Source organism: Lissotriton vulgaris, chromosome 4_1 (genome assembly GCF_964263255.1).
Source record: "Lissotriton vulgaris chromosome 4_1, aLisVul1.2, whole genome shotgun sequence".
Lineage (NCBI taxonomy): Eukaryota > Metazoa > Chordata > Amphibia > Caudata > Salamandridae > Lissotriton > Lissotriton vulgaris.
This window is the reverse complement of record NC_141691.1, coordinates 135,265,925-135,292,418: the sequence shown is the minus strand read 5'-3', so window position 1 is coordinate 135,292,418 and position 26,494 is coordinate 135,265,925. Positions and strand designations below refer to the sequence as shown.

Here is a 26,494-nt window from a genome sequence, read left to right as displayed (position 1 = left end):
CTTTTTTCTAAAACCTCTGGCAGAGTCCACACAAACATACTTGAGGGATACTCTCCAAACCATCAATCTGTTTGAAAATTCACCATTCAATCCATCGACTCAACTGCTGGCCACTTGTGATGTGGTATCTCTGTATACCTGCATCCCGCAAGAAGAAGCACTAGCAGTCATCACCAGATACCTGGACTCAAGACCGGCACCCATGCAAGTCCCAACGGAATTTATTACAGCACTACTTCGAATTGCTATGACTAAAAATTTCTTCATTTTCAACAATGACTTTTTCCTACAAACCAAAGGGGTGGCAATGGGGGCTCCTTTTGCCCCGGATGTAGCCATCCTGTACATGGCTGCATTCGAAGACAACAACATACTGAATATTCGGAACCCCTTTCAAGATCATCTCAATATGTGGGTCCGCTACATAGACGACATCCTAATAATCTGGAACAACGATCTGACCACATTCACTGAGTTTCATGGTTGGTTAAACCTACAATCACCTCACCTAAAATGTACAATTCAATCAGATAATCATCATATTGACTTCCTTGATATTACCATCTATCATCAGCAAGGCCAACTCCTAACTACTCTATACAGAAAACCGTCCGAGAGGAATTCCCTACTACAGTACAGCAGTCACCATCCTCGGGCACTGAAGGATAATCTCCCCTTTGGACAATTCCTGCGAATTCGTAGGAATTGTTCCACTAAGGAGCACTACTTTCAACAATCGGAAGATCTATCGGACCGCCTGAAAGCACGTGGATATCCCAAGAGACTGGTCACTAAGGCCCGAAAAAGAGCCTGGTTTTACCCCAGAGAAGAACTTCTGAAAGGAAAGGATTCTACTAACAACTCAATGGATCGCATTGTATGCGTCACCACCTTCTCCACTAAGAGTAATCAAATCAAGAAAATTATTAATCGCCATTGGCAACTGGTGGCAGATGACATTGAACAACCTGACAACCCTCTCCATGCTTTTAAAAAATCAAAAAGTGTCAAAGACTATGTTGTAAGGTCTCTCCTCCCTATCAAGACGGAACCTACTGTGAGGACGCTCTGGAATCTTCAACCAGTGATAGGCCCCTTTAAATGCGGCCAATGCAAAGCATGCAGCAGCACAATGCAAACCAAAGAGTTCCAACACGAACAGAAAAAGATCCAACTAAAAGCTCTAACGAACTGCAACACCTCAATGGTGATATATGCCATTGTTTGCCCATGCAACCTTATCTATATCGGCCAAACTCAACAGAAGATTAAACAGCGTATCTTACAACATATGAGCAGAATAAGATGTGAAGTGGCGGGGGCCCCCCTTGTACACCACTTTAGATCAGCTGCACACTCACCGGAGAGCTTCAAATGGGTTGTTATTGAGAAAGCCAACTTGGGCCCCAGGGGTGGCAATATTTCAACCATATTGAATGTTAGAGAACTCAAGTGGATGTTCTTCTTTAACTCCATCCAGTCGGGTTTAAACGAACATGACAGCTCTTTTTCCCAGCTTGCTACCCTACCTTGAATGCTGTTGGTCAATCTCTGAATCTATACTCTACTGTATTCAAGGTTCGTTTGTTAGCTATATAGCCCTAGCTAGACTAATACTGCCTTTACCATCATGCGATAGGTACGCAGTTGTACTCAGCAATTCTCGTGTATATATATGCACGGTTGGTTTTTTAATGTATATGACTGTAATTCACCTGCTTTATATACTACGTTTTCTTGCTCATATAATTTTATTGCCAGTACTCCTGTGTGATATATCTCTTAATTCATACACGTTGTTATAGTATGTTGACTCTTGGTCAATTGATACTGCTTTAACCATCATGCGATAGGTTCGCAGTAAAATTGCTCCGATCTACGCCTAGCGTACTATTGCCTAGTACTCATTGGTGACTGAGCCAATCCGCTATAACGTATGCCTTACTGACCCAATTCGTGAATTATGAATATTCACACTTATTATGTTAAGTACCTAGGTATGACCACACCTCAAGCCGTGAATTGTAATATGGCCGTAATTCCTCATCACGAGGTTGTTCCATCTTTGATATTCTCTAAGCCTTATTTCAATAATGTTGTTGGTCCGTTTTAATAATTTTAGTACCTCTGCATCACCGATCTCTGATCATCTAATCCGATGCACAGCATACGTTACCCAGACAACGAGTAATTCCCTGAGTCTTTTTTCACTCTTCACTACCTCGTGACCTCCTGTTGCCATAACACCCGCGACGACAGGAAGTCCGGCGTTCTCCTCGAGGAAGCCGAGAGAGACGCTGAGTATACACTGAGCCGCAGTAAACCGGTAAGCCTGGCCGCCCCGCACTTCGGCTCAAGACACTATTAGTGCTTTTTAACCCTGCCACTAGTTAATAATGACGCCCTTCTCGTGTCCCCTTCCTACTAGGATACGGATCCCGATTAACACAGACTTTTTCCTTTCCTGCACTGGGGACCAGACACACCTTACTAACTAATCGGTAAGCCCTACCCACCATCGCTATCTCGCAATTCTACCTTAGATATCTGTAATTTGGCCGAATCCACCCTAACAATGTTCCCTTTACTCGTATACGCAGAGTGGTCCCCCCCAGTCCAGCACCCGGATCGCTTCGCCATACCCCTTTGGGATATTGGACTTTACTTTTCAAGTAAGTCAAGAACTCTCTTGTCCCTTAATTCTTGACATGAGCAAGCATATAGTTTAACTTAGTTTTGATAGGCATCATATTGATTTTTCTCCCAGGACTGAACATTCCACAGTCTCTGAAATGAGCACTTATCAACACTGATACAATCAGGTATGTTTTAATAAGTTGTGGTATACCCTTATACTATTTGTGATTTGGTCAGTCTTAAGAACAACACACTGACTGATTATATTTATTTAATTCAGGTTGTCCGCCCCCTACCCTTATCTCGTCCTGATGAAGACCCATTTGCAAGGACTTTACTAATTCCTGCTCTACCTGGGTCGAAACGTCGACTTCCTCACCTCGACACACAGCCCCCGGCTACCCATCATCCTTCCATTGTATGGACAATGGGGCATGTGTATTTTGAACTTTGAGTTGATTTATGTTCTTTCTACTGTCCTTTTTTTGACATTTGAATTCATATATATGTTTGAATAACACGTGTTTTTATTGTCACTATCCCTTCCTACACCACCCTCACGACTGCACGTCCCCCTTACCCCCAGGGGCACTGTTATAACTGTAATTTGTGTTATTGATTACTTTCCCCTATAATGTGAATTAAACATTATAGTTGCATTTTTCGTTTCATTGAGTATATTTAAATTGTTCTTACTAAAACGCCTTCCCCACTGGGACCCCTCCTTCTTAACGCTATATACCCAGGTCCCAGTGACTACATTGGGTTAACCCTCTCCTTTGGTACCATGTTGTACTTGTAAACGCAGGGGGGTACCATATGCACCCTCTATCCCCCTTCACCCTGGGGGGCACAACAGGCCCCCAAAGCAAAGACCGTATGCCTTTCCGTAGCGGCATTGCCGCCACGGAAAGGCATACCCCAAAGCCCATCCTAATATGGCTGGCGGTGTCTGATAGACACGCCACCATATTAGAGCTTTCCGCCAAGGTCGCAAGCCGACCATGGCGGAAAAGCGGCGGACGGTGTTTCTGTCCGCCGCGGTTCCCCTGCCATTGTAGTATGGCGGGGGGGGGGGGAATTGGTTGCGGACGGGCACGGATGGCGGACGGATTGCCACCGCCTGCATGGTGGTGGCGATCCGTCCGCCATCCTAATCAACCCCTAAATTTGCACTAAATGGACAATTCAGTCGATCTGTTTATATAATAAAGGTTTACATCAATTTGTACTGTTACTAAAGCACAAGAACTTTGACCAATTGTTGAAGGCAGGGGCCAGTAGGTATTTAAACCTGGACGCCAGACAGCACCATAAAAAGCGATGTTGTAATCTTGCTCAATGTTATGAGATTGATTTAACGGCTTTTTAATACATTGCAGTATGTTTATTTAGTAGTTTTAAATGCTTTTTAAAGGGATGAGCTTATGGTTTTAAAATATATTTAACAAATATTTTACATAAACCATGTTCCAAGACTCCTTTTAGAATGTAAGCGTTTTTCTATGTCTATTTGATCGACGATTGAGGAGTCTATGCACGTGTCACTTTAAAAAAACAAAAAAATGTATTTAAACAAGTCTTGCACCCTGTAGCGCATCATGTGATCAAGATCCCTTTGGGATCGAAACGCGGCATGCTGGTGAAGTTGTGTGTACGATATATCTATATATACATATATATGGCGAGTAATCAAGGCGACGGAGTTCGCAGAAATGCGCCTTGTCTGTTAGGCACATGCAGATCACTTAAAATCAAAAAAATAAATACCTGCAACTTGAAAACTAAAGAAGTGTCCATTTTTCCGTTCGTGCTGTAATGCTGCTGGGAGCTTAACGTGATATATATATATATATATATATATATATATATATATATATATATATATATATATATATATATATATATGTATATATATGTATATTACCTTCTGACTGTCGCCAGTAGGTAGTTATAGTTAGGATTATTTTCAATAGGGAAATCGCAACATTCTATTGGGAATAACTTTGGCGCCGGTTGAGGAATCTGCCTGAAAATCTCCTCAAATTTGCCTCGCAGCGCTCCGGTCCTTGCCTGAAATTTTGGGGGGGATTCGTGAAGCGGGGGCCGAGAAAAAGGGGGGTCCCAAAACGTGTTTTCCCTATGTTAATTTCCATAGGGCTGTCGACCTCAATTTTAGCCCGAACGGCTGAATGGATTTCCACGAAACTTGGCAAAATTGTAGGGACTGGTAGCCCGATGTGCCTTTGCTATGTCTCAAGATATGTGCTCCAGTGGATTTTGAGTAATTTAGGTTCAAAAAAATATATATATCTATAAGTGCGCCCCAGTACGCGCACCGGGGCGCTAACCAGCGCGCTATGCGAGTTCGCATGCGGAAACTTGATTGGCTCTCGGGTGTCTGTCAACATTCCAAACAGTCCGGAGCGGCCGCCATCTTGTGTCTCGGTAGGATAGAGACACAAGAGGTGGCAAAAACAAAGAGGGGAATGACCAAAAGGGGGTGGATAGACCCCCCCTGACCCCTTAGGTTTGATGTGGGGGCCATAAAAGGGCCCCGCGGGGCAAAAAAAACAAATGGTTTTTTTTTCGGTTTGCGTGGGGGGAGTGCCCGGTACGCGCACCGGGGAGCGGACCGGGGAGCGTTCCATGGTGGAAAAAGAATGACAGAGTTTTTCAAAAATGTAGCCTTTTTTTTATAAATTGGAGGTAGTTCTGAAAAGAACTGTTTTTTTTCTTCTTTTTGTTGTTTAATATTTTTTTATTGTTTTTTTGAATTTGTTTTACTTTTTTGGCTTTTCTGAACAGTTTTATATTTTTTTGTATTTTTTATGGGGAGAAACAAAAAACAGGAAATTATAAACGGCTCAACTGGAGCAAATAAAAACTGGAAAAAAATTAGGGTTTCTTCAGGCACTTGTGGTTATCACCAGCAATGTTGATGAGGGTAATACTCTTCTCACCATAAGTAATTGTTTTGCCACAATATATGCAAACAAATTTGAAATCACCAAACTTAGTTTGGATGTTTGGAACCATGTGACTTGCCTCTGGACCCGATGGAGTGGGTTCTTTGGTTGTTGAGGTGCTGGCAGACGATTGTGGAAGGTTTATGCACAGTTCTCTCACCTCTGCTGCAGAATAGTTATTGGGGTGCAATCGTTGCATGTGCTGAATCATTGTGTGATTCCCAAATGAATATTTTTTTGCAGGGTTCCCCCTGGATAGTGCAGCGCCACAGATGAGACAAGTCACCTTTGCAGCGTTTACCTTCTTTGCACCCCTTGGGATTTCAAAAAACTCCCATATAAAGTGCTCCTTAGGTTTATATGGGGCATTGTCTTCAGGCAGAAAATGCCTTCTCTGCCTTCTCTCCTCCTCCTCCTCCTCCTCCTCCTCCTCCTCTTCTTCTTGACCACCAATGTGATGTTGTGGTGGTGTTGTGGTGGTGGTGGTGGTGGTGGTGCAGATGCTCCAGCTGCTGCTGCTACTGTAGCCATTTCTCTAACAATAGAAGCAGGTCTTCCTCACTTAGACAACAAAGTGAGAATGAGGAAAAAAGGTGGGGGCTTTCATCATTTGGAAAACAAAACTGTTCTGAACCAATGAAAAGTGTTATTTTCAGGTTACATGACCCGGGCTTTCATCATTTGGAAACCAAAAGTGTTCTGAACCAATGAAAAGTGTTATTTTCAGGTCACATGACCTGACCCGCTTACGCTACGCGCCCCGGGGCGCGCCCGGGGGCGCGTAACGTAAGCGAGTCAGGGCGCGCCCTGGGGCACTTACGTAGCGTGATCGTATGTGCTCCGGCACTTCTGGGTGCGCTTACGCCATGCGTCATAACACGCATCATGCAGCTACGCAATACGTCACGATGATGTTTTCGTTCGCGGCAATAGCGCTAACGGGGCGCTCACCGGTACGCGAACCGGGGCGCGGCAAAACTGCGCTTACCGGTAAGTGCATCGGTACGTGCCCCGGGAGCGCTCCGGGGCAAAAAAATAAAAATATATATATATATATATATACATACAAAAAATAGTATTACATAAATATACAATATAAAATTCATTATAAAAAATATTACATTTCATACCTAAAGAGATTTGCTATTACAAAACCTATGAAATTCACTGAAAAACCATAGGTTTCACACCAGTTATAGTTAGGAATTAGCATTTAAAAAACCTATTAAATTCTCTGAAAAAACCATAGGTTTCACACCAGTTATAGTTAGCTGGAAATTTTACTGACATAAAACAATTGAAATTCCCACGTTATAGTTAGTTGGACTCACTATAACTTGCGCGTGCAATGCACTGCTGATGACGTCACATATTACATCACTCATGACATGGTCAGTGACATCACTCATGACATCACTGATGACACCATCCTTGTGACAGACCTCCTTTCACTGTAATGTAACCCTTGAAACACATATTCAAAAATAGAAACTAAAATTAATTAAAAAAATGAAGATACCCATATCAGTTACAACAACCAATTCAGTAATTCCACCATCTATATACACATCTACTCATTCACAAACAGTTCTATATAGTCACTCATACATATACTCACTCATCATATGTAGTGATACACCTATACATCCTGTTACACACCAACAGTCATCCAAAAGTTACTCACACACATACTCACACATGCAAATAAACTATTGAACATCCATTTATTTGTATATAGAGCTATACACACACTACCACCTTACTTCTATTGAAATTTAAACATCTTTATTCTCTTAAACAATCACTTATAGAAACACATACTTATTTAAACAGGAACTCTTACAATCTCTTACTCTCACATATACTCACTTATATACATAAATATTCACATATACTAGATTAAAACATATGTAGTTACTGATAAAGACACTAGTGAGACAGTCATTCACTCACTAACATACACATATACACACTCATCCACCCATACAGTCCTGCACATATGCTGTCTTCAAAACACATACAAACAGAGAGTCAGACACTCATGCATCTATGTGCTAAGTAATACCCCCACAAACCACATAGACACTCATATTGATACTAAGAAAAACATCTAATAACCCATATACATACACATGTAGCTACTCACCAACCCATGCAGCCACTTATACACAAAGTGAAACACTAATACATATATTTAAATATTTAAACATTACTCACTAATATTTATTTTTCAGAAAGACACACATTCACTGGATGGTGTCATTAGTGATGTCACTGACCATGTCATGAGTGATGTAATAAGTGACGTCATCAGCAGTGCATTGCACGTGCAAGTTATAGTGAGTCCAACTAACTATAACGTGGGAATTTCAATGGTTTTATGTCAGTAAAATTTCCAGCTAACTGTAACTGGTGTGAAACCTATGTTTTTTTCAGTGAATTTAATAGGTTTTTTAAATGCCAATTCCTAACTATAACTGGTGTGAAACCTATGGTTTTTTCAGTGAACATATATATATATATATATATATATATATATATATATATATATATATATATATATATATATATATATATATGCAGTATAGATTGTCCTCGGTCAGTCAGCATACAGCCAAATCGAGGTAAAGACGAGACGAGACCCAAATCGTGGTGTTTAAAGTTTTATTGCGCCCAACACCAGTCTGCCGCCAAAATAGGTTTTTTAAATGCTAATTCCTAACTATAACTGGTGTGAAACCTATGGCTTTTTCAGTGAACATATATATATATATATATATATATATATATATATATATATATTTATATATAGATTTATATATATATATATATATATATATATTTTGCAAAGTTCAGCACGAGCACAGCAAAAACCAAGTTACGCCACGCCACGCCACACTGAAAGAGTCGAGTAAAGCCACAAACTCCGTGCTCCGTTGTTTAGTGCATTTTATTCGTGAAGAATAAACAGCCACCAGTCGCCATGACGCGTTTCGCCTCAGCCGAGGCTTGATCACAAGACTGGGATAAGAGGTCAATTCTATGATGTCTTCCGAAGTCAATATATATATATATATATATATATATATATATATATATATATATATATTGACTTCGGAAGACATCATAGAATTGACCTCTTATCCCAGTCTTAGACACTTAACATTCCCCTTTTTGCTGCTGACGGTGTACAATATGAAAAGATGTGGAAACTACATAAAGTGTATAGGGTTTTTCGACCTCTGTTTATACTCTCTGAGTTGCTGCTTTCATGATCCTTGAAATGGAAACTGCACGGGTTCTGCCAGTGGTACCAATCAGTAAGCCTTAAGTAGAAGCTGGTACCAGTGGCTGCACATAATTCGTGAGGATACTGAACCACTGAGTTATCCATTGTTCCTGAAGCTTTGGGTGGGGGTGACTGATAATGAATGAGAGGAAGGGTCAGCTCTCTGCTGGAAACACAACAGTCTAGGGATGAGATATAATTACAGAAGAACAGGACTGGACTCGGAACTTTAAATAGAGGATTTGGACTAGGGTTATGCAGTCAAATCTGTGAGCGAGTGGATGCCACATTGTGACTTGTTGGCAATTCACAGCTATATTCGGTATTTTATTGATGCATTTATGCAATGGGCGCAATAGTCTTCCCTAAACTCAGTCTTCAGAATCTCTCTGTTTCCGCACAGTCCCTGGAGCACTGTACACATTGAGGTTTCTTCTCTATGTCTAAAAACCATAAACCTTAACATTGCCATAACCCATTCCAGACTGATCACAACATATTACAACGCACCTGTCGGTCTTAACCTTGAGTACTACAAACCACCTGCAGTCTCTCTGCAGCGGAATATAAACCCATGGACTGACTGCATCTTAGCTCATGTCCTATTGAGTGCGTAGGATAAACAATAAAAAATATAGAGCAACCAAAACAGTTATTGAAATAACAATGATACTCCTATAGCCAGAGAGTTTTGAGTGGTATTGAGGTATCAGGCTGGTCACCATTTGCTGATGTCTTAAAACTCTTTCTTTATAAATTTGATACTTTTGGCCTGATTTAGAGTTTTCGTGGAGGGTATTTACTCTGTCAGGGCGATGGAGTAAAGTACTCAGTCACCCTAACGACTCCCTGCCAGCCACATTCTGAGATGACGGCTGGCCAAGGATTCTCTCTAATGCATTGTAATTTTGATAGATGGCTCCATCAACGTGGTGGCGCGGCATAGCAAGCAAAAAAAATGTTTTTTCAAAACAAAAATTCAAAGTGGAATGTTGTTTTGGAAAATAAAACCACCCTCCAGCCCCCCCATTGGTGTTTTCTTCCATGGCATGAGGCCCATTTTGCAATTTTCACTGCCCCTTATCGCCAGGCGGAGATGGTTGTGAAAACGGGCCGTGTGTCAACCCACTCTAAATTGAGTGGGCGGGCACATGGCCAAACTCCGACTGACCTTACTCTATCAGTCTGGCGGAGGTTTATGTTGGTTACGGAAATAGAGTAGTCTATGCTGTAGACACTAAATGAGGTGGGCAGACCTTTGGTTTGGCAAAGAGTGTACTGCTACTGTTGCCAAACTATAAACCACGCCATTTGTTGCGTTGAACGATTGGGCACTTTTTAGAGGTTTATGAGCTAAATATTTAAGTCTCTATGCTTTTGATGGTAATGAATTGGAACTACGTTTTACAATATATATCCGTTTTGAGGGAGTTGTGTACATTTACTTAGAAGTTGCCCTGTCTCGATGAAGTATAAACAATGGGGTAATGTGATTCTTAACCAAGCGTTTGCTTCTAGAACAATCACTTTTGACATTTTACAAAATAGTAAAAGCAATATCTCATTTTACATAAGGAAATCATGGGCACCTAAAGAATCTGTGGCTGACACATGAAAAAAGTGGGTTGCCCGTATATTCAGCATTAACCACTGCGTGGGCTTTCATATAACTCTGTATGTTTCCTATTCCTCCATAGGTAGACATGCTGAGGACATATTTGGAGAGCTGTTCAATGAGGCAAATAGTTTTTATATGAGGATGAACTCCTTACAGGAGAGAGTGGATCTCCTTGTGATCAAAGTGACCCAACTGGACTCAACGGTGGAAGAAGGTATTTGTTTGAATGCTTACCTTTATGTTTCAGGATCTAAATTATGGGGATAGTATTTCCCTTTTTACTGTTTGGATGTCAAACTTTTATTTAGACGAAGAAACACATTCTAAAATAGCTATCTAATAAATAAAACAGATATCATTGATTGCTCTATTGTTTTAGGGTAAATGTGCTAAGTGAAAGAATTTTCTTAGTTTACAAATTGAAGACATTTGAATTTTCTCATTCAGTAACTGCCCATATCTAGCTAAATGGCCTGCTTAGTTTGAAAAGCCTGCCCAGGACTTTTTCCGCATAACTGTGGAGGGGGGTCGTAGTGGATATTGAAACCACCTAAGATAGCTCTTAACAATGCAGATGGACTATGCAGTTTTATATCTCCTTTAGAAACATTTTCAAGTAGTTTTTGCATGAGAAGAGTATAGCTTTTTTTTATTACAAATGTAAACTTTTAAATTCACAAAGGTTAGTTTTACACTTGAAAGAGGATTTACTCATAGAAGGATATTTATATGAGGCAACCTACATTCTGGGACAAAGAATGGGTAGGTAATAGAACATTCTGGGACTAGACAGCCCTTAACATTGAGCACTTTCATACAAACAGACATTTGTGGGTATTTACAATATTACATGAAAAATGTTTCAGATTAAATCCGTTAAGAGAGTTTTAAGGATTGCGGTACACCCCCATTACTGGTAGTACTGTATTGAGAGGGTATTCTCAAAGGGTAATAAATGTTTTTTTGGCGGGAGATAAAAAAACGAAAATTAAAAAATACTTTTGCAATTGCATTTGTCTACGCACCATTATGCACTAAGTAAAATTGTAAACCCGGAAATGTCTATGTATATTTTCATTTAAAAATCAACAAAAGTTTCCAGAGTTCTCCAGCAAACATGAGAGTGTTGCAGATTTTCAGGTGTATGCAAGTTTGTAAATCGTTGGTTATAGAATTCCTCACTTTTTAAAGAATTGCACCTTATGTTTCTTTTATACTTAATTGGACTATTTAATTCACAAAAATAGAACCGAGTCAATTTCACGTTCATTGGTTCATTACTGCTTTTTTGTATTTCACAAAATTCTATCTCTGACTCAACAATGAAAAACTTTGAAAATCACTGTTCATCATGTGTTAGCCAAATTTTAAATAGGCAGATTTCTACAAGTGGAAAATCCACCTGTTTCAGCTAAATTTAAAGGTTCTTACCATAACCTTTTCCCTAGAGGCAAGATACATATGTTTGTGTGAATTCTTCCATTTCACAGGATCACTAAATATTAGAGTGTTTTTCCTCTGTAGTAAGCCCGACAGAGCATTTGGGAGGTTTTTACTCATATTCAGGAAAGTGCGAATGAAAGTTGGATTAACTTGAATGCACACAAAACAGAGTTTATTTTAATTGGCTAAAACTACTCATTTAAAAATTACCGTGCAAGCTATAGGTAATTTATCTAGGGAAAGTTCAATGTTCAGACCAAATGAAAGTTCAGTACTCCGGGGGTGTATTTTGATGAGTTCCTTTCAATGGATCATCAACTCAATCAGATTTTTCAGTCATCCAACTTTCAATTCTCTTACTGTCGCCAGAAGATCAGTCTACTGCTGACAGAGCCGCTTTTTGTGTCAAAATAGACAATTAAACAAAGAATAATGGTTCTGTTGGGAGGAAAATTCAATTCAACATGGTATTTAAACCTTTAATCTCAGTAGTATGTCCCAGGGGGGTACACACGTAGTAGGACAAATGAATAAACACTGACCCAAATAACAGAAAAAGTAAATCTATAGTATTCAACTTTCTCTGGGCTTTTGACTAAATAAAGCATTTGTTATGCTGCCCAAAATACAAGAGGACATATACAGTGAAATACAACAAGTGGTATCGATCGGGATTTGTGATGGACAATTGCAGGCTACATAACCTAGACTCAGCACTCCTAGACCAATAATTTCTCCAACCGGCTGGTGTTGAAGAATCAATCACATAAAATCAAGGACTGGTGATCCAACCACATCCTGTATGCCCTGTCGGCTGACAGGCACCGGAAGCAATATAACTGAAGAAATATATATCTATTACCAAGGCTGTCCAACCTATTCTCAGTCCTGATGAAGACACACCCCAGATGCATGTAGTCAGCGCATCACCACTAGGGTCGAAACGTCGACGTACTACGTTATAGATCTAACTGTGCAAAGTCTGATAGGAACAAAAGAAATCATTTTGCCAAAAGACTATTGTGTTTACACTTGATAAGCTCGAATACTTGCACTTTTTATGTATCTATGTTATGTAACCTGTAATTGTCCATCACAAATCACGATCGTTACCTCTTGTTGTATTTCACTGTATATGTCTTCTTGTATTTTGGACAGCATAACAAGTGCTTTCTTTAGTCAAAAGCACAGAGAAAGTTGAATACTAAAGATGTACTTTTTCTGCCATTTGAGTCAGTGTTTATTAATTTGTCCTACCACGTGTGTACCCCCCTGGGACATACTACTGAGATTGAAGGTTTAAGTACCATGTTGAATTGAATTTTCCTCCCAACAGAACAGTTTGTTTAATTACCTGCCCAGGTTCTGAGGGTTACAGGGTTACCCCATTATACTCAATGGTCAAAATAGACAATGGCAATACTCTGCTGGTCAGTACCTCCATAAGGAAAATGCTCAAGCATCACGAAATGCCGAATTCAGCAGTAAGTGCAGTGTTCAATTTATCTGAAACCGCAAGTTTCCCCACAGCTCAACGAAGCCAGCATTGGCTCTTGGTTGACGCTCTTATACAATTCAAGGTTATCATGCTGGCACACAAAATGTTTTTCAGCATTTTTGGAAATTACCTATAGCACAACCTCACACTATAATGCCCTAAAAGATGACTGGGATCTGCAGGTAAATGTCTCCTGATGTCCTACCTTCCGCTGTACTTGGTAGCTCATTATGGAAATAGTACCATGCAACCTAAGGAATATCCAACAGTTTTTGCTCTTTAGGCTCTAAAGACTCATTTATTTTCATAGCCATCCTTGGCTGAGGTAAACCTAGGACTAAGTTGCTTTGAACTGGAGTTTTAAATGCTCTATAATTTGAATTGGAATTGTAACCCATTCCCACACTTAATTCTGCCTATTGTGGTAACAATGATGTTTGCGTAAAACAGGTGTGAAAAACTATTTTGAAAGTTTTGGAATGCTTACAATGTCTCCATAATCTCAAGAATTATCAATTTCTCTCTCAAAGAAGGTACATTCCTTTCTTCTCCCAAATCATGCCTGATCAAGCTTCACCCAAAATAAAAATCAAACCTAGACCCAAAGATTTATAAATGTATAGGTCCATTTTTAAATTGTCCTTCCTCCACAAAATCATTGAAAAAGTTGTCTCAGTGCAAATCCTATCTTAAATACAAGAAAGTAACTCATTAAATTCTTTCAAGTTGGATCCTATCCAAATGCAGCATTTTTCGCATACCCACCACAGAAGTCTGGGGCACCCTGTCTATCCTTGCCCCTGACGTGACCTTCACCACAGAAACCTGGCTAACCACCACATCAAGCCTCTGACATCACAACCGCGACATCAGCCGGCTACAAGATGAAACACTGGGATTGCACCAGCAGACATGAAGGTGGCATCGCCATCATACACAATAATGAATCATTGGCTCCACTATCGAAGACAAAACCATGCCGATTATTCACCTCAACTTCCAAACTCCACACTGGCAACAATATCAGCATCAATGCCACCCTAGCATACAGACCCTCAGGCCCCCAAACCAGCCTCAGCGATGCCATCACAGAATTCATCAACCCGCTCGCCATCAAATTCCTGGGAGACCTCAATTTCTATGAGGACAACCCCACAGACACCAACTCGACTGACCACCTGGAAAGAATGGACAACATTGGCTTCACACAGGTGATCTCAGATCCCACACACAGAGCAGCACACACACTAGAACCTATCCACACTTCAAGCAACAGAGTCAGATACAACTTCACCACGGATCTCACCTGGCCAGATCACTCCATCATTCACTTCACCATTGCTGGACAACCCTGCACCACCCTCAACCTCCACAGCGCCTCCTTCTGCCGTTGGGTTAAAGTCACTCAGTGCCAATGGACCAACGCCCTCAGCATCACTTAGCCTGACATGTACACCAACCAGAATCAAGCAGTAGAGTACTTCAACAAATGGATCACCTGCGCCGCCAACCGAATCAGCCAAAACGCACAGACCTGCAAAACCAGAAAGCTGGTACACCCCAGAACTCAGCGCATTGAAAGACAGATGCAAACACCTAGAAAGAATATGGTGCATCAGCAGAAGCGACACCCATCGAGCCACCTTCAAATCGGCCCTCAACACACAACACCGACTCAGACATGCAAAAATTGGAGGCCCTGGCAAGCTACATCGAGGCCAGCACCAACCAGACCAAGCAACTTTTCACCATCGACAGAGAGTTCACCTGTCCATAAGCCACCAAGTACTCAATCCACGCCACACAGGAACTATGCGACACTCTAGCAGACCACTTCCACAACAAGATAGCCACCGTATAAAGAAGCTTTGATACCCAACACAGCGACCTCCTCAGCCTACCCACCACCACGAAGACCGACAGCAACCACCTGCTCACCACATGGGAACAGCTCAACAGACCAAAAACTATGGCCCTAATGAACGTCATCCATTCGGGAGCACCCTCCAACCCATTCCCTACCGATTCTTCAGCCTCAGAAGCAACAAGATTAGCCACCAGCTCACCTCCATCTGCAACACCTCCATCACCGCTGCCACCTTTCTTGATGCCTGAAAACACTCAGAGATCAGACCTCTCCTCAAGAAACCCTCCATAGACCCCAGCGATCTCCAAAACTACCAACCCATTTCGCTGCTCCCGTTTCCTACCAAAGTCCTGGAAAAAAACATCAACCTCCAACTCTCTGAACACCTGGAGAGAAGCAACCTGCTAGACCCCTCCCAATCAGTATTCAGAGCCGTGCACAGCACAGAGACGGCCCTGATCCCTGTGACAGACGAAATCTGCTCCCTATTGGACAGAGGAGAATCTGCCGTCCTGATCCTCTTCGACCCTCTCCACAGCCTTAAAACACCATCTCCCACCACACACTCATCAAATGACTACACTATATGGGTATCTAAGATGATGCCCTGAGATGTATTGCATCCTTTCTCAAGGGGCACACCCAGAGAATCTCTATCCCCCTTCACCTCATAACCCAAACATGCAATCTGCTGCATCCTCAAGGTTCATCCCTCAGTCCATCCCATTTCAACATCTACATAATGCCGGAAGCAGGCATCGCCAGAACCCACAACATCAACATAATTTCCTACGCCGATGACACCTAGCTTGTCCTCTCGCTCTCAGCCAACCCCACCACCATAAAGTCCAACGTCCACAACTGCATGAAAAACATCTCCACCTGGATGAAGGACAACTGCCTGAAGCTCAACATGGACAAAACTGAAGTGCTGATTTTCGGCAGCCTCACCTGCTGACACCTGGTGGTCATCAGAAGTCGGACCAACCCCTGCTTACCAAAAGACCACAATCAGAATCTCCGCATCATCCTGGACAGCACACTCTCCATAAAACGACAGGTCAAAGCCATCTCCTCAGCCTGCTTTCACACTCTTCGCATGCTCTCCAGAATCTTCAAATGGCTCCCTATGAGCACCAGAAAAACAGTGACACAAGCCCACATCACCAGCCACCTCAATTACAACAACATATGTAAATGTAAATGTATTTGAGCTTATATAGCGCACAGCTACCCACAAAGGGTTTCCCGGCGCTTGCTTAGGGAACCCGTCCTGGTATTCCCCTGTGAGATAACCCCGGCAGGGTATCCACAAGGTGAAAGCCAGGCATCCCGCCGCGAGGGGCCGTTGTGGAGATTAAGCAAGCTATTGCCCAGAGTCGCAGAGTGTGAACCCGTGGATCGAGAAGGCACCGGAGCGAGAATTATCGAGTCCGTGGAATTTTTTAGCCCAAGACCCGCCGAGGCGGGGAATTGAACCCTGGTCCAGGGCCGATCTCAGCTTCCGGGTCTGCCGCCTCTAACCCCTGAGCCACACTTCTCCACAAACATACTCTATGCAGGGACTACCAGCAAACTAATGAGAAGACTCCAGTCGATTTAGAACGCAGCAATCAGACTGATCCTCAACCTGCCCAAAGGGACCCATATCACCCAGTATTAGAGAGACCTCCACAGGTCCCTCAACCAGAAGAGATGCTAGTTCAAGCTACTGACCCACACCTACAAAGCCCTCCACGACCAAGGAGTGGCATACTTGATCCCCTGATTGAACTTCCACCAACCATCAAGAAACTTTCACTCTGCCCACCCTACCCTCGAACAGATATCTGCCACTGCCACCCCCGAGAACGTTCCTTTTCCCACCTTGTCGCCAGATCCTTGAACTCCCCCCCCCCCACTCTCTCCCCGAACATCACCCTAGCTGGCAGACTTCAGAAAGTAACTCAAGCCCTGGCTTTTGGACTAAATCCTACAGTTCAGTGCCTGGATACTCTCACAGGTGATAGGCTGCGCTATGCAAGTACCAATTGATTGATTGATTATGGACACTGTTGACATATGTCTTCTAGTGCTTCTGAACTTATGAGCAGAGTTCGACAGAACTGACCATGAAACTCTTCTCGACATCCTTTCCATCAGAATGAGAATGGAAGACCACATCAACAACATTTTCTTATCATGTCAAGATCACAGTTCATTAAAATGGATGCCTTTGTATCTCCCACTTAGCTTCTAAATTGTGTGCCCCCTAAGCCAGCCTCTTTGTTAAATCTCTACATGGAACCTTTAATATGTCTGGAAAGCAACATCTCCATATCTCAAAGAATTCCTCCTTCTACACTACAAAGATCCCCACCCCAGTGCAAAATAACGGTTTGAAAATCTTTCTGAGTCCGGCATCTTCCTAAATTATTCACTTTTGCCACATTGCTAGCACTTACCATAGACCAACTCATTTGAATAATTCCAAAAATATTCCATCCAACTTCTCTGAAATCTGACCCCTCATTCCAATAGGCTCTGCTTCTCTCGCATGTAAATGGTGGTAATTCATTATTTGGGAAGCTCCCAAATCCTTCCTAACCCCAATGAAAGTCGTCCTCCCTGCTGCTGCGTCCTAGTAAAAGGCGCAAGTAAATTCCTTCACATCACTTCCAGTTTAACCCGTTGGGTGCTCATGACGAACTCAGCCCGGCACGGTTGAGCTGCACTCATAACGAGCTGAGCTCATCATGGCCGTTGGAACGTTCACATGCGGGGATAATTTCCCCGCTGTGCTGAACGTTCCAAAACGGATGTGGTCGTGACGAGCTCAGCTCGTCATGAGTGCAGCTCCACTGTGCCTCATGACGAGCTGAGCTCGTCATAAGCACAGCGGTGCCACGCGCAGTCCCCCTCCCCCCGCACAGCAGGTGAAAACGCCCCGCAGCGAAGGGGTTAAGTTATGCCCTCTGGTGGCCTACTCATTCCAGGATATACTTCAAATTACATCTTTAAAGACCTTTATGTTGTGCTTCACATTGATCTGAAAGACAAATTAGACATTACAGGAACAGTCAGACATTAGAATCACATCATGCTTACCCTTGAAATCCTGACGATAAAAAATCTAAAACATTGAACCAAGACTTCTCCTGCTCCAAGAACCTTAAACCTCTTAACTGAAAGCTCCCATTTCAACAATGCTGTTGCAGAAAATCCTCCATACTACTAGATTCTCAACAATTAACTATTCTGTCACCAACCTACTAACACCGCTGTTGCAGAAAATGTACCATACTACTGGATTCTCCACATTTCCACATTGATTTTCCAAGGATCCACAAATTCTAATTCAATTAATCGACACTTGCAATTTACACCTGCAAAATCGTCATATGCATACCTAAGGTAAATGAAGACGGGGACAAAATAGCTTTGTAAATGAGGTTCTTTGTGGGTATTCATAGACATTCCAAATTGTTCTTCATGCCTTTTAAGCATGCACTCAGGCATTAAAAATGTATGATTACTAGAGCGAATTCATGGTGCCAAATCCCTACACATCTATATCTTCAGGCGTAGAAAAGTTCGGGATTTCTCAGCATATATAAAATAACTTCCTTGTGGAGTTTAAAAATGTAAGTTGCTTTTGTATATCTAATATAAGCTAGTTGGATCTCTACCTGCAGACCATCTGTCATTTCAGGTTCAGGCATCCCTGCAACTCTATAATTTTCATGCACTGATTAGGGATATTTTGAAAATACGCAAAAGTAAGAATTGAACAGAAATGGTAGTCATTAGACAACAACGACTACATTTTCTGTGAGCTAGACCCCCAAGAAGTCAAATAAAAACCCTCTAAAAATGACTCTTCATGATGACTGTCACTTAATATTTCCCAATCTCTGCTCTACTAACTGTGCAAGCCCAGCTGGAACATAGCTTATCACAGGGGATGCCCAGTGTCACCAAATTAAACAAAATAGTTGATAGGACATCAGACATAACTTGAGTCTTGTGTAATGTGCGGACGTGCGGCGGTAGGGCCTGATCCCCCACTTGCAGTAAATACAGTCCCACACAGACATGTACAATTTAAGCGACCCACAGGCGGTCTTGAGCCCCTTTATTTAAACTCCATAGCCTCGCTCGGCCATGAGGCTGTGTGCATGTTCATGGGGTCAGGGTCAAAAGGATTGGGCTGATTGGTTTATTATAGCCCCTTCAACGTTAGTTTAGTTCTACCATCTTACGGATTGAGCGGGATGGTGCACACAATGTCTCTGGATGGGGTTTGGATTGGGCCTGGGATTGTACTACTGGTTCCAGATGGCACTTGACTGTTTGGGCATCTTCACTGGGGTCTGTGCTTGGTGTCTCTGCAGGGCTGCTCAGCATGGTAATAGTGGTCCACTAATGCGACTCTGTGGTCAAGCTGCTACCCACATACATGCATTCCTCCGTCTTAGTAATTTTTACCTTCTTGAACCATGATGCATTCCTGATGGTCGTCACCTCGCCTTGGCGGCCGGTTACCATGGTGACATTTGCAGCGGTGACTACCGATTGGGAAGCACATATTTCCCCACAGTCTGGCCTTCGTTTCTGCTGCTCCTTGAGGTCCCGCATGCGCCAATCCCACCACTCGATCGGTAAGTGACTCTGGCACCACTATAGCCACGTAGCAGTACCTCGTCAGGTGTGAGATATTAATTTCTGACCCTCCAGAGCTGTTATAGTCTGTTCTTGTCAGTGTTGATCCGCTGATTGGCATCCACAGAATGCCTTCCAGGTTCTTTCTTGAAGAGTGGTGGTGACCTTCTGAAGCACTTCATTTGTGGCTGTCGCTTGGCTGATTTCCTGGATACCTGGCGCTACTGGACATGTCACTCGACTCACCATTCACAGGTACTCTTCAGCTTGAGACCTGTTGTGTGTTGAAGGGTCCCTATGGGTTTAGAGGTGATGTGAGAGGAAGTCCGCTGGATAATTGGATCCGAAGTGGTAGATAACATTGAATCGGTACTGTTGCAGTTGCACTACCAACCTCTCAATCCTGGTGGTAAGAAATGCCATTGCCCCACCAAGCAGGGAGACCAGTGGCTGATGATCCGTGATTATGTTGACTGGCTCTTCCTGGTCTCCATCCTGCTCTCTTACTTTCATTACTCCTATGAGCGGGAGTGGGCCTGGGCCTCCGTATGTACAGATTTTGGTGGTGAGGGTGACAAGGCCAGACATAGCTAGAGGCTGGTGTATTGTTGGTGGCTCATGACATTCATTGACGCCCCTGTGTCACTGAGTGCTCTCAAGGGTGTCCCTGCAATAAGTATGTTGCACATTGGTTGTGGGCTCCGGTTTTGCTTCATGTGTTCTGTGAAGGATATAAGGAGAACGCTTTTGTCTTCTGAGCAACCCCACCTCTGGTGGTCTGGCGCCCATGTCTTAACTTGCTGTTTGCTGTCTTCGAGCGTGAGGTGTCTGTTCACTTTTAAGGGTGTCGGTCTCCCTCTGCCCCCTCTGGTCTTCAGCCCACTCCGGAATACCTTTGCAAAGTGGTTAGGTTTTCCACAGTTTGAGCATTTGTTTCCTTGTGCAGGACAATTGTCCAGTGGATGCCTCTCTCCCTCTTGCTGTTCCTGCAACGGGTGTCAGGCATGCTTTCGGGTGTTTTTCTGCAACTTGTCACAGTACATGCCCTGACCACATCAACTGTGTACGTCTTGATTGAAGGTAGATTGCTGGACTGTGTGCCACCTTGGTCACAAGTACGTGCCATGTCTATCTCGCAGTGCGTGCAGTAGAAAGGTCATTGGACCAGGCGAGGACCAGGATGTTGTTCAGGGTGATGCCTGGTTGGTGTGGACTGTGACCTCTCAGGGTCATGGACCTGCACCCTTGGATTAGTTGCGCACACACTTCCTTGGGTTGATCACCAATGGGGCATGTGCTTGCGAGTTCTCGGAGGCGAATGTAGAAGTTGTATATGGACTCCCGACGGCATTGGAGTAACTTGAACCTTTCAAAGTCTGGTTTGAGCTGAGGGTCAAAGTGAGAATTGGGGCCCCTGGTGGCTGTGCCAAAATCATTGTCTGCACCCGTCCCTGGGAGGTGCTTGAAAGGTTTCTATATTTCTTCTCCAGCATAGTGGAGCAGCAATGACCTTTTAACAGCAACATCTGCCTCCCTTGCTGCTCGGAAGTAGCTATTCAGGTGGCCCACCCATGCAGTGGATGGCCTACTACTCAGCAGTGGATAGGATCGGGTGCTCGCTGAAGGGCTGCGTTCAGTCTACACGCAATGCATCACCATTATCCGCAATCGTATTATGCTGGTGTTGCCCAATGGGAATTACTTGCTGTGATGAAGGTGAAGGCTGATACCCTTGATGCGCAGAGGAGAGCGCCCTCGCTGCCGCTCTGTGCCCTGGGGATGTTTTACTTACTGTGGGCAGAAATGGTCATCAGACCTGTGGTATGGGGTTGTTCTAACCACCTGGAATGCTCGTTGTAGAGCTTTTGGTGATGCACTTGACAGGGTCTGTGCACCAGGCTTGTAGTGTGCCACGTGGGGGACCCAGTGTGGGGCCCGTGCTGCTGCTCGGTGTTTCGAGTCTTCGTGAAGTAGGACGTGGCTCATGAGCGTAGGTGTGTCCTACACGGTTTGTCACTCATGACTTCCGGTTTGTAGGCAGGGGCCACAGCAGGCCTGCGGCATTGCGCTGTGTGTTCCAGTCCCGTAGCAGGAAACCAGCTGACAGCTGTCCACGTTGGCAGGGCGAAGACTGCTGGTAGCTGGTGCAGAAGCTTGAGGCAGAGATCCTCATTGCCAGTGTAATGCCCAGCTGCACAGCAGGAGGGCCTACTCCACTGAGCACAGTGAATACAATCCCACACAGACATGTAACATTTGGGGGGATCCACGAGCGGTCTCGATCTCCTTTATTTATACTCCATAGCTGTGCTCAGCCATTGGGTTGCGTGGATGGTCACAGTGTCGGGGTCAAAGGGATTGAGCTGGATGGCTCATTACACATTGAAGACACCACAAGCTTGACCCCTCCCACACCTAGCCCACTCTTAGCCCCTAATAGCCCCCCATTTGCAGTTGAGGAGCTAGGAGAAGGGCAAGGAGTGTTAACCATAGAAAGTAAATAATGGAGGTCCTTGAGGCCTGCTTAGATGTCGTTGCTGCTGCTGCTGTTGAGTTCCCTGAGGCTAGGGTTAGCAAATGCAGTTCCAGGGATAGCAACAGACAAGGTAGTCATAGCTGAAGCTACTCCAGTCAACCTTTAAATTGGCAGCCAGGTGATAATGCATTTATTACACAGGCATTCTTTGAGCATTAGTGATTATTCCATACTGTATAGTTTTAATTTAAGCTATGCAACGGGGACAATGTAGCAGTGTCGCGGGGGTGGTGGAGGCAGAGAGCAGTTTCTCATTACTGTATGCATAACATGCAGCATTTGAACAGTTTGTCAATGAGTACAGTATCTGTTTAATACGGTGTCCTCAGAGAGGCAAATATTGTGAGTTACCTAGCAATCGAATTGGACAAACGATGATTGGAAAACTCATGACATTGGACGAAATAGTGTAAATTGTCCCATTTGTGCAGGTAATTGAATAGTTCAACTTGTTTACCGTGAGATCCACGGGTAGTGCAATCTTTGGCTTTGCATAAAAATACTGCAGGGCATATTTCCCTATCCTTAATATCACTACCTAGTGACGTGCTTTAGCGTGGCATTATCATTACCAAACTCGGCGTGAGCAAGATTGATTTGGCAAAGCTATCACCGGGAGAGGGATCATCGTTTGGCATCACTCATTGGTCTAGGTCGGTTCATCGAGGCTCTCACGCGACAGTCAGAATGCAGTTGCTGCAGTAATTACAACATGTCTGCCTCATTTGTAATCCATCTATATACTTGAGCGGAAAGCATCTGCAATGACAATTTTATATGATTAAGAGAATTTCCCTTAATTCCCAACTCCCTAATCTGGTTAAGGAAGTGACACTAAGTGGGATTTTCCATCAAGCTGAGTTAATTTGCCTCTGGATAGAGGAAACGTTTATGGGGTGATCACACAGAAAGTATTAAGGATGTCTTCAAGTCAGACAGGCAATATTTTGGTAATCAAATAGAATGCTTTTTTCTTACACTGCTGTTGTCGGTGTAACGTTTTGCAACGTTGATGGTAGCTTCAATTACAAATAATGAATAGGCTGAATACTGTGGTTACTTGCTGCATCTTGAAGCAAAACAAAGCTCACAGGCGCCCACCCCAGAGTGGGCACTGCTGAAAACCACCCAAACTAATCTTGTTTCTTTGAGTTAATTGTACATTAAATCTTAATATGTCTTTGTTTAATGACCAAAATCATTCACAGGTGGTTAAACATTGGAGGCATGACTACTTGCACCATACTACGGGCTTTTGTTGTGTTTTTGGTGTGAACTTTCAAGAAATCTCACATTTAAACTATGTTCTATTTTTCTCGAGAGACGCCTTTGTTCTGGTACTCCCACCACCTCTCTCTTTGTTTTACTTAATTAAACCTCACATTACTTCTTTATCCTCATAAACAATAATCACTGCATGCCTTGCAAAACCATGGGAGACCTCTAGTCGTCTTTTGATTTTTTTCTGCTGTTGCTATTTCTCTCACTACTTTTAAGGGTGCATCACTAGATGTATGTGCTTAATAGTGATACTGCCTTCGTGTTTAATGTTGATGCTGCATTAATGTTGATACTGCCTTCATGAGCAGGTTTTAAGTCTAGTTCATGCAAGTTGCACATTGTTTCCAAAATGCTCCTAAACGGCGTCTAGTCTGAGTCAGAAACATAACAGTAAAAATATTTCTTCACGGACTTTGTTTACATAATGTATACTAGCATCGTGTTTCATCACATCAATACACTTCTCTCATATGAAGGTCATTTCCAGCATCTGTACTCTATAATGCATGTAATTCTTGGCAGCCATCTTTGTGAGGGAACATGTAGTGTATGTAATTATTGGTAGCCATCTTTGTCAGGGAACATGTAGTCGTCTATCATATGCATGACTTGATGCCCTCTTTCTGAGAGTTTACAAGCATTTTGTAACCTTTGCTTTTAACAACGATGCTCAGCAAGCAAAGCTTTTGCTTGACAAAACAAACAGTGGAACCTAATGTCACCGGCATCTAAATTACCCAATTGATTATTCTGTGCGCCTCATGAATCGCTCCTATAAGACCTCCTACGGCTTTTTGTCGATCAGAACCAATACATTTGTTAACCCAGTAAATAAAATGTGCATGTTGGAGCAAAACTACTTCCAAACAAAAAAACACATTATGCAATAAGACAATAAAATAGCTTAACTTTTGACTACTGTGGACCCCACTGTATTATTACTGAAAGCTGGGCACCCCAGCCTAAGCGATTTCTACGAGTTGAACCTACAAACAATACACAAAAACGCAGAAACAAGTATACATCAAACACTTACACAAATTATGAAATATTTGATTGAATTTGCAAATAAGAAAAATGAAAAAAATCTACATTTTACTCTCAATGGGAAGGTTGGAGCATTCTAAAATGTATTTTTATTTCTTAAACACCAAGTAATATGCTCGACTCTAGCATATCAATTTGTTTTAACTGATCCTAATGCATAAATGCAAAGTATATCCTGAGCTAACAAACATTAAAGAGTATATATAAGCAAATGACGAGTCGTGTGTTTCTTCTCTTCTTCTTTTAATTTGCAGTGATCCTTCTTAGTGCAATCTAGCCGTTGCCAACACGTGTTACGTCTTATGTGGTTATGGACCACAGACTTCTTCAGGGCTAAAAATTATGCTCTCAGTTCCTATTCCTATAACCCAGCTGATAATATGCTGGAAAGTGCAATCCTAATAACTCCAAAACTTGTGTTTCCCAGCTTCGTGTAACTGCAAATCAAAAATGTACTCCAAATATAGGGAGAGATCATGTGTACTACCAAAAGACGGAGTAACGTCTTGTTCGGAGAAGGATCCTAATGCATGCTCTCTTTTTGGCAGCACATACCCGTGCTTAATTTAAGGCCACTAACTGTCCATATTAGATTCCGTGTTTAGTCATGTGCTGCTCCATGAGCCATGATAATGAAACCAGAAACCAACTTCATTTTTAGCCACCAATATAAAAATTCTTGACAATTGCGAATGCTTAAAATGACATATGTGTGTATGTGTGCATATACTCACTGAAAAAAACACAAAGGTTAAATTAATGTTATAGTTGGGCGAATATGTCAACATTAACGTTTTGAAACATAACACAGAAATTCACCAGTTATACTCTGCTAACTGTAACTTGAACCCCCACCATGCACTGCTTATTACCATACATATTACATCACTCATGACATGTTCTATGACATCATTTATGACATCACTGATGGCATCTCACATGATATAATTGACCCCAGAGTGACTCCAAGGATTAGTTGGCTGGCCTCCTGACTTGAGCCTCAGGGACAGAAGGCTCCAACCTCGACCCCAGCGCCTGGACTCTGCCATCTGTGGGTTTACCCTGCCAAGTGGTGCCACCCCAGTTCTGGGCGCTTGGAAGTGGGCCTAAGGTGCTCTGCCTGCCTCTTTGGATCCACCATAACCAACGCACCTCATCTGCTGTGAGGCGTAACCCTGAGCAGAGCTGACGCACCGCCGTTGCTTCATGAATCGGACCCATCACAAAGATTGCATTGCCTTCACAGCCTGCAGCCTCTTCTGAAGTGCCGGTGTGCGACACATTGTAAAGTAACGATGAGGCAGGAAACAGATGATTAAACTATTGAGTAATAGTTTATTTGAGCATAAGGCAGCAGAATACGTAGCGTAGCGTAGGCCCTAGTATCCCTCATCAACAATGTTACACAAATACTTTACACGTTGGGCTAAGCCTGAGTTAAGCTTAACTGCTGTGTGCCAAGCTACCCAAGGGTTGAGCACAGGTTCATTTTGGGTCTGCTGGTGACACCCTGAGAAGAATTGTGGTTCCTGCTTGGGAAGGGTTTTGCCCCCCCCCCCCTGAATTATAATCCTATATTCTTACACGGACCATAATGCAAACAAGGAGCAGGGGTCACTCTCCCCCTGGTGAATAGTAGAAGGCATTGTTAAATTCTGTTGGCCACCG

At 42.9% G+C, this 26,494-nt stretch overlaps 1 protein-coding gene across 3 annotated transcripts in view; it reads left to right on the top strand.

Moving 5' to 3' along the window:
* LOC147718475 (actin-binding protein WASF3-like) overlaps positions 1 to 26,494 on the top strand; it is a 534,745-nt gene that overhangs the window by 309,378 nt on the left and 198,873 nt on the right. For all 3 annotated transcript variants that reach the window (XM_086918398.1, XM_086918396.1, XM_086918397.1), the window contains one exon: positions 10,593 to 10,727. In XM_086918398.1, the coding sequence (XP_086774524.1) occupies positions 10,593 to 10,727 (135 nt within the window). The remainder of the gene's footprint in view (positions 1 to 10,592; positions 10,728 to 26,494) is intronic.